Source organism: Pogoniulus pusillus, chromosome 9 (assembly GCF_015220805.1).
Source record: "Pogoniulus pusillus isolate bPogPus1 chromosome 9, bPogPus1.pri, whole genome shotgun sequence".
Lineage (NCBI taxonomy): Eukaryota > Metazoa > Chordata > Aves > Piciformes > Lybiidae > Pogoniulus > Pogoniulus pusillus.
This window is the reverse complement of record NC_087272.1, coordinates 22,855,004-22,868,026: the sequence shown is the minus strand read 5'-3', so window position 1 is coordinate 22,868,026 and position 13,023 is coordinate 22,855,004. Positions and strand designations below refer to the sequence as shown.

Here is a 13,023-nt window from a genome sequence, read left to right as displayed (position 1 = left end):
AAATTTGGATTGCAAATTCAATAGAACTCATAGAAAGCCCATGGTCACATCAAATGTGTGTGTGTGTGTGTGTGTGTAGGGGACTCCAACATTAAACTATAAAATCACATAATTACTGTGATGAAAGCAGATGCCAGATAGCTTCTGTGTTTCTTATGGAGGCAGAAAATAGGTTGCTATGATTTAATTAAGAACTATTACTGTTTCTGACACAGATTTAAAGTCCTGTAATTAGCATCTAGTGAGTTATGGGAATTTGAGTCAGTTAAGCTTTTGATTAGGGGAAACACACTACTTGTGTACTTGTAGTAAAAAGAAAAAATAAAGAAGCTAAGCTCTCTAGATATTCTTTTTTTCCTTTATTATTTAATGTCTCCTCCTCCCCTAACTGCATTGGAACAATTCAGACAAGAAAGCAGCAAGTAGGTTTCAGCTTCCAATGTAATGAATACTTAATATAAAACAATAAAATATTTACTGAAGAACAAAGTCCAGGTGTACCCTCTCTGAAACGACTTGCCATGTTACTAGCCTACTAGTTGGATTTTGCATTTAGAACCATTTTTAAAGAGTGTGAAAATAGGGCCTGAGTCTGAATGCCCCCTTGGACTACTACTCTGCAGCTATCACTGTCAAGTAAAACAGAAGTTACAGTAACCAAGAATCAAGAAGCTTTGGAGAGGGGAAAAAGAGATATACATCCATACCTGCTGCTTACTGCCCACTTCCCTTTAGTTTTGATGCCAAAGCCAGGGGAATAGGTTTAAAAGAGGAGGGAGATCAGAGCATCGCCATTTTAGAAGAGCCTCATGTAGAAAGAAGGAATTGCACTTAAGCCCCTCAATCTCTTTGGATAAAATTCTGTCAGCTGAACTGCTAAATGAGCATAAGGAAAAGTTTCATGCAAGTTGTTCACCAGCAAGAAGAAATGTGCCGTCATGACCCTGAATCATGAATGTATACCTAGATATGCTCAGGGAGGGAAAAAATGTGTCTTTACCTGTTACATTCTTCTTTCTCATTCCACTGAGATACATCACTCTATTGTACTTATATAAAATGTAAAACAAACAGCCTTCAGTCTGTAGGTTGCAAAGTATTTCACAGAAGTACCAGGACTAACGTGAAACAGCTGCAGTTCAAAATTACAGACACATTTCAGTCTACCATCAGTCTCAGAACATGTTATCCTAAACCTTTGCGTTGACAATTTAAGCACCTTATTTTAGTCAAATAACACATAAATTACTCTTCTGCTGAGATTTACAGCTGACATCTGCTGCAAAATTCTTGCAAATCTGGGTAAATTTTATGTCAAGGATTTGATAGACTGTACTAGCACAATAATTCTGCTCTAGCACAAGACATACGCCTTTAGAGTTCCTCATAAATGGAAGTAACACTGCAGAGGAATGTGTTTTTCCAAAAGTCTGTCCTTTTTGTCCATTGTCATATCAGAGTGATCAATTGAGGTGGGCTCAACCAATATGCATCCCTTCTGAGAACTTTCTACGTCTGATGACATCCAGTGTTTTCATACCTTCTTCCTGTGCAGTTCTATGACATTTGTGGTATATTTTTAATTATTTTTTCTGTGTGTGTGTTCTTTCAGATTGACTTTAATACTCTCCTGTCCGATGGATCTCAAAAATTTTCCAATGGATGTGCAAACATGTATAATGCAGCTGGAAAGCTGTAAGTTTGTGTAATGTATTAGCCTACAATATATCTGTAGGGATTACAAAACTAAGCAGGAGGTAAAAAGACCGCTTGTAGTGGTACAAGAAGTCTCTATTTTGCCAAAAGTATCTGTAAAACAGACATGATTTTCAAAGGAAGAGAATATTTCATCCTTACTTATACTGAAAATCAACAGTTTGGTGTAAATCTAAGGACACTTAAGTACCCAATGCCAGTTTATCTCTATGCAAAATTTATACAGATAGGGATTCACCATAAAATCTTCCCCATGTTCGCATATATGGGGGGACAGTAATGTGAGAGAGAATAAAGAAAACAGGGCAACAATTTAGAGAACTGATTTATGTGATTTGTGTGAATATCCTGAAATTGGTAACAACTTAGCACTCTTAAAAGCTGGAAACAAGGGAATATATACCAAGTCCCTGCTCCTCAGATTCCTGCCCTAGCTATTCAGCATGTCTTACATGTTACAGCTACATAACTGTGGTTATCACCTAACCATCCTAGAAGGGATTAGGGAAAGGGTTTATCGGAAGGGAGTACTCTAGAAGATTGCAAAGCACACATGCATAAATGTATATGCTGATGTACCTATACATATGTTGTGTCACAGCACTCACCACCTCAGCTGTGGCAGTGCCTTGAATCAGTGGAACACTCCTCAGAAAATCTTGGGAAGGGCTGTAGAGATCTTTTATAATTGAGAAGGAAGAAATACATAGAGATATCACCTAGCTAAGGATAAAAATGTGGATATGAATTGATCATCCATAACACTAGAATAAATTTCTAGCATCTTCCCAAGACTCTGGCCTTAAAAGATTTTTTAGTAGCATAGATAGCTTTACATGAAGCAAAACATGAAAGAAATAAAGGACCCAATAGTTTTCTAGTGCAAAGATCGGACAGTTTGAACAGATCTGGAGTTGCACTAGAATGCCAGTGGAAAAAGTGAAATCACAATATCTCTTCATAAAGCTTGCTTTATGTTATATACAATTATTCTGAGGGGAGCAGAAGAAGGTAAAATGAGCTTAAACAAGACAGACTTTGCAGAATTATCTTTCAGTTAATACCAATAGTTTTATTTGAAATAAAACCAGGATATTGTACTTATTTCCCTGGATACCTTACTTAGAACATAAAAGAGGGTGGAAAGCATGAAGCAGTTATCCTGTTTCAAGGTGCACACATACACAGATAGGCAAAACCAAAAAGTTCTGTCTGATACTATCATCAGAGATAACACAGGATGTGTGAGGAGAAAGGCACAGATAAGCATTAAATTCTCACTCTTCTTGTGATATGAAGTATCTGGGACTTGCCTTTACCCCTTCAAATGAGAAGGCTTTGGAACACATTCCTAGCAGAAAAATCCCCCTAATGTGAAGGACAAAATAAAATAAAGTGGATTTTGAAAGATGCTAGCAATCTCAAGTTCGTGAAAATTAATATCAGGAGAAAAACGGGTACATAACAATTGTCCTTCTTAGCATCAGATCTAGATGTGCAGTTTTAGAATCAGTAACTAAAATATTTCAGAATGTATATTTTTGCATAAAGAAAGAACATACTGAGATACTTGAAATATATATCAGAAGCACAACATACATAATTTGATTAAATGTAGGTTTTGGTGGTGTTCTTTTTTTACTGGACCAAAGCAAAATCTAATAGAAGGGGAAGATAATTATCCCTCAGTATGTCAAAACTGTCTGCTGTATGGGTAATGGTATGCTTTGGCAAAGAATTTACAGAAGGAATACAAACACCAGATCCATCCTTCATTACAACAGACAGATGGTAATATTATAAAGCAGGCTTTCAATATGCAGGCAATGGTTGAATCTGACAGCAGCAATTTTCTTGACTAAAATCGAGATTACTTATTAGCAGCAGATGTCAAGAAATTTAGGGCAATATTATATATTCAGCATTAAAACAAAACTCCAGTCAACTTAAGAATATAATCCTAATAATAACCTATGTCATCTTTGTAATTAATGTGACTAAATAAAACATTAATAAGGCAGTTGTATCAGAGAACACAGACATGGCATGTGCATTCATATGTACAATTGTGCATGGAAGTATCATACTGCTTGACCAAACAATCCAAAGGTATAGTTTCTAAAACAAACACAAAATTAGGGTTAAAAAAGTTATTAAATTATTACTTTAACAGCTTCATAAAACTCATGCTGTATTTTGCTTCTTTTAGCCCTTGTGAGAACAGGTCATACAACAACTGAGCAATCTTGAGTAAACAGGTATCTGGTTTGCTTTATAGAAACTTTGCAGGAATTCACATTTCCCACAGATTTCACCACAGGGAACCAATACTTGTTAGGTGAATAGCACTGTAGATGTTCTACTTTATTTTCAAGTAGAATGCTTCCTTTAAACGTTTTGTTTTTTGGTAATCATTCAGTTCAGTGGGAGTAAATTCCCTGCTACTCATTCACATAGAGGCAATGTTCACAGAAGAGCTGAACAAAATACAAATGAGTTTTTCAAGATCTTCATAGTCACAGAGAAAGATCAAATTTGATTTAATAAAGGAAGTTACAAGTAATAAAGCCTCCCCCATATTGTCTTGTTTAATTCTATTTTATGTGTAACTCCAGATATCATAAATAGAAACTATGAACAAAATTACTGTCTTCAGGCAGCAAATCCTGCATCATCTAGGGGCTCTCGCTACACCCACATGTCTGATAGTGGAAAAACCAGTTAGGTTTGCAAGACAGCAGTTCCCTGGATTGGCTTCGGGATAGATCTAAAGAAAACAGGCACAATGACATAACTCCCAAGCTCCTCAACCTTTAAGAGCTGACAATCATCTTCTAAAAAGCTGTTTCTTTCTGTAGGAAGGGAAATAGACACCTTGGATAAGTTACCAAAAACCTCCACATGCTGTACAGGAGAGTAACTAGCTAAAAAAGGTTTTCTGTGAGTCTGATCCAAAACTTGGAAAAAGCTGAGCAGAAACATTCAGATTCCAGAGTCTCTGGCCAAGAACAAGCATCCAATTTTCTTTAAAATTACAGAAGAGAAAAGGAGGATGGGTGCATTTAGCATTTTCCCAGGCTTCATAACAAATCTCCTGAGGTGAGAACTGACATAACCCTCAGAGCCTGAATCCATCCAAGCATCTCTAATTTCTAGGCCATAGCATCATACTCTTCTGTGGCCATCCAGCTTAATATTGTGGCGCATAGTGAGACAACTTGAATATAAGGATCAAGGCACTGTCTGGGGAAGTGGAAGTTGTGGGCATTTCAAAACACGGTCTTTTCATGCCCTGATCACCAGGTTGTGTTATGAAAACCAAAGCAGTTGCAGGAGAGAAACAGAAGCAGACAGGCTTCCAGTTGTTTCTCTTTATAGTGATGATCACTGATGATTTTTCCACTGAGTGCTAAGCTGAGGAGCCCATTGTACAATTATGAGTTTGCAAGGCCCGTTTATCTCACAGCTGCCTTAAACTGTATGCGATCTCTCAATCCTTGCTCCTGCACGTATCACTAAGTAAACTAGACTTTTTCTACCAAATTACTCATCTTTGCACCAAGTCACGGCGAAGGGCTTACAGTTACCTAGAGAACAGGTCATAGATTTTACTTTTGCTATAAAATAATAACTTCATACTGACACTGTTCCTCCAACACAAAAAACTCTAAGAGGAAAATACATGCATAGGTTTTCTTCCTAAATGATATTTTTCTTTTTAGTCAGCTCATGTAATGCTTTTTTCCAAGGTCAGTCTGAGCAGCTGGATTTGCCCCTGCTTAAAGCATTTCACTTAAATATTTTTCAGATACTTCATGATATAAGTGGAAATGTCTTATATTTTTGGAGAATTTTTGATTAAAATATTTTTCAGCAACTAGAAAGAGCTGCTTTTGTATTTTAGAAAGGAAGCAAATGAAAATGCACATACAAAATAATTACTTCTGTATTTCTGTGCCTCACACCAGGGCAGCCTATATGTGTGTGAAATAATTTTAGTTTTACTTAGTTTAAAAAGATACAAAGAAATGTCATCTAGGTACATTTGTGTTTCGGTGACTTGTCTCCCAGGAAAGAAATATTTCTGTCATGTGCTAGAGCTTATTGTCTCTCCTTTAAGTTTCACTTATCTTACAGCATTCCTTTATTCTTATGTTATAATTATAACTTGCTGAACTTCAATATTCCTGAATTTTTGAAGAACAGCAAAAAGACTCAGTGACAAAGAGAAGAAGTACAGCATGATAAACAATGTAAGAGAGAAAGTGTCTTCTTAACTTCATTTTGATGCTTATTATCTCTCTTAATAAATGAAACTACCTTTTCCCTTTTGGATTTTCAAAGAAAATTCACTCTGTACTGCATGATGCTGTTAAATGAGTAATACAGTTTCTTTATTCTCAGTCTCTAAATTGGAGATTGTGCAAATGGAAAGATTGGTAAGCAGGTACAGCAATACCAGCTACTGCACTATAGAAAAAAATTAGTGTGCATTGTTTCCTTCCTACAACACCACAAAGATACCATAAGAAAGATAACAAAACTGGAGTATATTTGTTATCTGCCAGGGAACTTCAGGTGTCTACCTGAATGACTGCAATTGTGGACAGATGAGATCAGTATTTGCCTGTGCTTGAACACACAAAAACCATACGTATTCTCTCTTTTCACTTCAATAGCATAAAAGCTCTCAACAACTCATCCTATAGTTTCTATTCTTCATATGGATGACTCAGCCCACTGTGCATATCTGAAGTGAGGCCTGACAGAGCTACAAAAAACCTATGCAGGAAGAAAGGGCAGTAGTAAATGTACAACCACTGCTGAACCACAGGAACTACTATAAAAGAAAAATAAATCTGTAACACCCAAAGCAGAGATTCCATCAGAATGGCTTAAAGAGAAGTACAGGATGCAGATCCTTCACAAAACAGGCCAAAAATACACAGAATAAAATCCTGCTTTCTTGGAGCTGCAGCATAAATTTAGCCTTGAAATGCATCACAGCTATTTCTGAATCTATTTAGTGTGTTTGTCATATCTTCCCTCTGCTATGTTGCTCAGAATTTCAGGCACAATTTAAACCTCTGTCATGTTATTAGGAACAGTAATGTGAAGGCAGCCTGTCCTGAAGGCACACTGTTGGGATGCCTAACAGAAGAGTAGTAAAATAACCCTAGTCAGCATGACTGTAGCCCTTGTCTCAGCTGGATACATAATGAAGTGCTTGGTTTGCTGAATAAATCCAATGCTATTCTTGGACCTGTACCTTATTACAGATTAAAGTATTGAGAATGGACTTTAGGTACATCGCTGGGATTAAAGGAACTATAAAGTAAATTCTGAAGTGAAGCCAAACTCTCTTGTACAAATACATTCATGTATTTCAAGTGTTTATTGAACAAGAGGGAAAGAGTTATGTTTTAAAATGCACATAGGTGTTGTAAAATGACACAAAGAAAGCATGGTCTTCCTGAATAAAACAGAATTTTTAGGAAGTCTACATGATATATTGGTATTTGGCTAGGTCACAAGTTTGCTCAAAAATTCTGTTCTTCATGGCTTGGAATGGTACTCTAAGGACAGTTAAAAGTAAAGAACTTAGCACACAGGAGTGTGTCAGAAGTAAAAATGGGGGTATATTGGAATTACCAAGAAAACTATGGTTCAAAGGTATGGAGTCTCTGAAGGTACAAGGGAATAGCTTGCCCTGATTAATGAACCATAATGGTGCGATCTGTAATGGTGTAATCCTTGGACGGTCTAGAGGAGAGATGTTACTACTTTCAAGACACTTCAATAATTCTTCCACTGTCTTTCCTAGGAGATTGTGGCCTTTTAATGTTTATAGTTGTATTGAATTAGCTAATACAAAATCTCCATACTCTTAGCATGCACGTATACAACTCATGAATTGCTTGGTTGCATTAAGTCCTATGTAGTCTTATGGACTATGGGGTTGAATGCAACTATGTTTAAGGTGGGCTTTCTTCCTGTACTTTCAGAACCAGATGAATGAAAAATCTAGATTTCTTTTTAAGATTATTAATAGTATTATAAAAATGCTACAGATAAGTTCAATTTTTTAAGGAACTCATATGAGTGTTGATAACAACTTGTCAATGCTATTCTTGAAAAGACAAGATTTTCTAGGAAAGTCGACTGAGACCAAAATGAGCTTTGGTTTTCTCTTTTCCAGACACTATAGATGACCTTGCTGCTTAGAAATACTGCAGCAGGATCACTTTCTTTTTCCCTGTTGTTTCTTCTAAAACCTGTAATTGAATATATGGAAATTTTTCACTCTAGCTAGACAACAACAACATAACAAGGACATAAACCTGCTGGAGTAAGTCTAGAGAGGGTCCACAAAGATGGTGAGAGGGACAGACCACCCCTTCTAGGCTTAAAAAGTTGGGGTTGTTCAGCCTGGAGAAGGCAAAGCTCTGGGAAGACCTTATAGCTACCTTTCAGCACCTAAGGGAGCCTACAAGGAGGGAGGAGAGGGACTATCTAGAAGGACATACAGTGATAGAGCAAGGAGTAATGGCCTTAAACTGAGTGTAGATTTAGATTACATGTAAGGAAGTTCTTCACCGTGGGGTGGTGAGGCCAGAGAGGTTGTGGATGCTCCCTCCTTTGAACTGCTCAACATCAAGCTGGAGAGGGCTTTGAACAACTTTTCCAGCAGAAACTACATGATCTTTAAAGGTTCCTTATGACCTAAACCAGTCTATGAATTTTCAGCATCATCTAAAAGCTGGAGATAGTATATCTGTCTTGTCCATGTTCAGTCAGAGTTTTGTATAGATTAGATAAAATGATATCCAGATACTCAAAACCTTCAATCAACTATTCCAGGCACAAGTCCTGACAATCACTCCTCATCTAATACCTTACCTTGTCCACCTCCTCCCTCCTTCATTTAACCACAGTTTTTCTCTTTTCTTTTTGTTTTACATACAGTTTGGCACCTCTACTTCCTTTCTCAATTTTCATGAATTTACACTCTTCAAAACCAAAATTTATCACACTGAGTTTCAGTGACAGAAGTCACTGAAATCACTACCTGATTCAGTTTTAAGTTGACCTGGTCATGCATACTAGATTATGTCTTCCATTGCTTTCAGCTATTTCTGCAACATAAAAGGGTCACTGCTCTTGTGTGCAGTAACTGATCATCTCTTTCAACACTAGAATGTAGCCACTAGGATTTTCCTTCATGTTTCATAATCACAAGTAATAAAAATATCATAATATCTTGTAGCAATTTGTAATAGTTACAAAAAAACACCTCACAGTAAAAACAAAACAAAACAAAACAAGCTCCTTTATAGTGAGAGGGTGAATATCATATTGGGCTGCAGCAAATGCAAATAAGATAGATATGTGCTTTCTGCTGAAAAATCAGCAGGTGGAGAGATCATACAGTAAGACAAACATCAAGAATTTACAAAGAATAGCAATAATTACGTAGTAAAGCTTTGCTCTAAAGACTGGTGTGAGCTGAGAAACAGTTTCACAGTATTTTTCCTTCCAGACACAGACTGGGACTGCCTTCAGGCATGCACTACACATTTCCTGTGAAAAGCAGAATACAATAAAGCAAGGCACAGAGAGGAGATATCTTGCACTCAAGTCTTCTCCTAAGAAGTCAGAATTCAAGAGCTAAGCACTTAATCTCTACTATAGTATAAGCTACATACATCTATAAGTGACATAACTTTAAACATTTATTACATGTGCTTGATAAAAGTATTCTTCTGATTTGTCTTTAGGTCATCTCTTTCTATGCTTTTAGAGTTGAGTAGAAGGTCACTGAAATTATTTCCCTAGACAGAAGAGCGTGCCCTTTTGATAGATATGTTAGAAGACAGGAGATATGATTAAGTATTGTCTCTGCTATTTTTTTTTTTAATTATAAATAAACTACAAAAGTCATCACAACAGTAACATTTGGCATGGGCTTCTGTGGTACAGCAAGTGTAAGGAGGAGAATATAGAAAGAGGTATAATGAGTGGGATAGGGTTTCTATAGGCGTGAACTTGAAAAACTGCTAGAGACATGATTCCTCATTCTGTGAAGTCGTTATGAGTTGGTTCCTCATTTACCCTCAAATTCAGGGCCCTAGATTACATGAACTCTCCCACCATCTAGTTTCTATGGATTCAGTGTTTATGGACCTAATGGCACAACAAAAACAGTTATCTATCCTTAGAATAACTAGAGAAGCAACTACCACATATATCAGTTCTTATGAGATGGAGAACATATTTAACACTACAACACAGTGCAAATGTCTACAGGTAACTAAACATCTGTTCATAACAAAGTCTTCATATCTCAAGCCCAGAGTTTGCTGAGGAGGTGGTCCAATCATATATGACTACTCTTTACTGCTTTATTTGCACAGTGACAACCATGCAATGCAATACAGCTTTTTGGATGTTTCATCACACATGCTGTTTAGAAAATATGCAGCATGTATCTCTAATTTTTGCCAGTAGACCGATATCAGCAAGAAGCATTTAAGACTGATTCTTGAAGTTATTTTATTGAATGATTGTTTTAATTGGATTGAAGATAATGTACCACAAGTAGTCATGTGGGAACTGAAAGCTGAGGTGGACTTCAGGGTCAGTATTTATAGAATTTAGTTTAAGATGTTTTGTCTTATTTTAATTATCATGACTTCTGATCATTTAATTAAAAAATACACTGGATTGAACTTGTAATATATTTATCAATCAATCACTTGTTTGAATTGTCGCTGGATATATCTGCACAACAAATCAAACCTACTTGTGCAATTATCTAGGAATATCAAGGCAAATTTTGAGAGACCACACAAAAATATGTCTTACTGAATTTTACTGTTTTGTGTCCTACTGTATTCAAATAAATGATTTTTAATTGTAATTGTTTCTCAAGAGCACTAAGCTTTAATTATGAGCTTGATTAGTTAGCTTGACTCGTGATGGCGGCTAGATACTTTTGACTTTCCTCTTTTTGTCCATGCTTAGGACAAAAAGCAATTGGAAAAGAAAGACCATCAGTTCACTTGGAACTGCATCAAGTGAAATATTTTCAAATGGAAAAAAAAAAAATCGAGAATGTCTGTCCTTGTCAACACTGCTTGCCAGTGAAAGCTTAGAAACAAATTTATGTTGTCAAATAGATCAAGAAGCTTAAATAACGTTTCCCACTTCCAATTACAGGACTATTACAAGACTTATTTCCCCAATTCAGTAGGCATGCTTGATTAGGGCATGTATTTCACATTTAATGAAGGGCTATAACTTTTGAGATTCTATTTAAGTTGATTTAAATGAAAATATCTAGTAGAATGAGATATACTACACTGTTTTAAATTTCATGGCTATAACACAAGCTTGCATTTCCACTAAGATAATTTTTAAAACACTTTATAATCTCAGCTTACAAAACTGAAGTTACAGTAGTGAACGCTACAGCTGTATTTGGGTATATAAAAGGTAGAAATTATAACAATGACTCCATCAGCATTTTACATACACAACTATTATTTTTAATAGATTGTAATATAGAATAATTAGTGGATAGGCTAGACAATCATCATTAAAAGCATACATTGGAGATGACTGAATCTGATTTAGTGAAACACATTGACACAGCACTTGTTTCTTGTCAGTTCAATGAGTTTTACTCAGGAGATAGGACTTCTGGCAATAATCTATATGACTCAAATGATAACCTGCTTTACACACAGATACTTTGTCTGATTTCATGAAAAATTTTCAAATAGTTACATTTGCAATTTTTTTTCATAGCTTATAGCATTTAATACCAAGTTTTAACACTGCTTATGGAATGACACACATTCAGTAAAACAGAAACATGAGTTTTTCCTTTCACAGTTAACAGATGCTTATAATGACTTGAGTAATGTCTGATCTTAATTAAATACTTGTTTAAAAGAACATGATTTCATTTTTAGCCTACTCATCATGACCCAACAAAATACTAAGTAAACCAATCATCACCATGAGTGCCTACGAATATCTCATACAAAAGCAGTTCCCAAAAGAAACATCATGTGTCTACAAGCAAGAAGAGGTGTTAAAAACAGTTTAAAATTCTTAAACACCAACTCTGCATTCAGCAGATCAGGAAAGATAAAATGTGTCTTAGATTCAAGATTAGCATATCAGAACATTATGACTGAATAGCATTTACTCAAATAATGAAGTCACTGAATACAGCCAGATCTATATACTTCATGGGAGCTCAGAATTTCAGAATTTGTAGCAGACAGTTCCTTGTACAAAGTTCTGAGTATACACTGAACCAGAACTTGTTACTGAAAGGTTAAAAGATCTTTCCAGTTATCAACAGATTATCCTCAACTGGTCATTAGCATTGAGCTAAAGCAGAAAGAAAATACTGAAGAAGCAAAAGACCTTTCAATTGCCTATATAATTTAGATGTAAAAATTACTTCCTGACCCTTCTAGGTCAAGCTATTACATGTGGCTCAAGCACTTTAGTCAAACTGTTACAACCATAGAAGGTATCTAGTTTTACATTTCAATCTAGAAGTCTCACATTGTCCAAATATATCAGATCGTGAGAAGGCACTAATGAAACCTGAATAAGAGTAGAAGCTCTTTTACTCTTCCAATTTTCATAATCAGATACAATTTTTTGCTGAATAAATTCTAATAGTGTCAGGAGAGGATGGACTCAAACTCTAGAGGTGTCTTCCAACCCCTAACATTCTGTGACTCTGTTAATATGTCACATACTGCCAGGAAATAGAGTTATTTTCCACAATGATATCCCATACAAATATTCATCTGAGAAAGTGGAATAGAAGGAGAAAGCACTTCCCCTTTACAAAGACTGGATCTTGATTAGTACTTCTGCTATGGCTTTTACTGTTTCATTTCATATTATACACACATGTATGAGGTATAAGTACAGAAATCTGAACATTGAAATAATGCCTTTTAATGTCATAATACATGTCAGCTAACGAAATTGTATTCAATTGCCTTCCCTTGTTTTGTTCCAGTTTCAGAGAAAAGTATTTTTTGATTCAACTAGTATCTCGCTTCTGCAGAAATTTCCATTCATTGTTCTTTTTGCAGAATTTGCACCTAACAATGCAAATTGACAAATCCATGCACATATCTTTCACAATCCACTATTCCAACCCAAATGAAAAAGTGTGTGAAGACCCTATTTTATCCTTCAGGGACAAGGGAGGGTAAGATTTTCCCAAGCACACAGGAGAATTTGATGTTTAGATCATAATTCCAGTAGTAG

At 35.9% G+C, this 13,023-nt stretch overlaps 1 protein-coding gene across 2 annotated transcripts in view; it reads left to right on the top strand.

The window, feature by feature from the left end:
* Positions 1-13,023, top strand: part of GLRA3 (glycine receptor alpha 3) — a 72,158-nt gene that overhangs the window by 44,147 nt on the left and 14,988 nt on the right. For both annotated transcript variants that reach the window (XM_064148877.1, XM_064148876.1), the window contains exon 5: positions 1,613-1,695. In XM_064148877.1, coding sequence (XP_064004947.1) covers positions 1,613-1,695 — 83 coding nt within the window. The remainder of the gene's footprint in view (positions 1-1,612; positions 1,696-13,023) is intronic.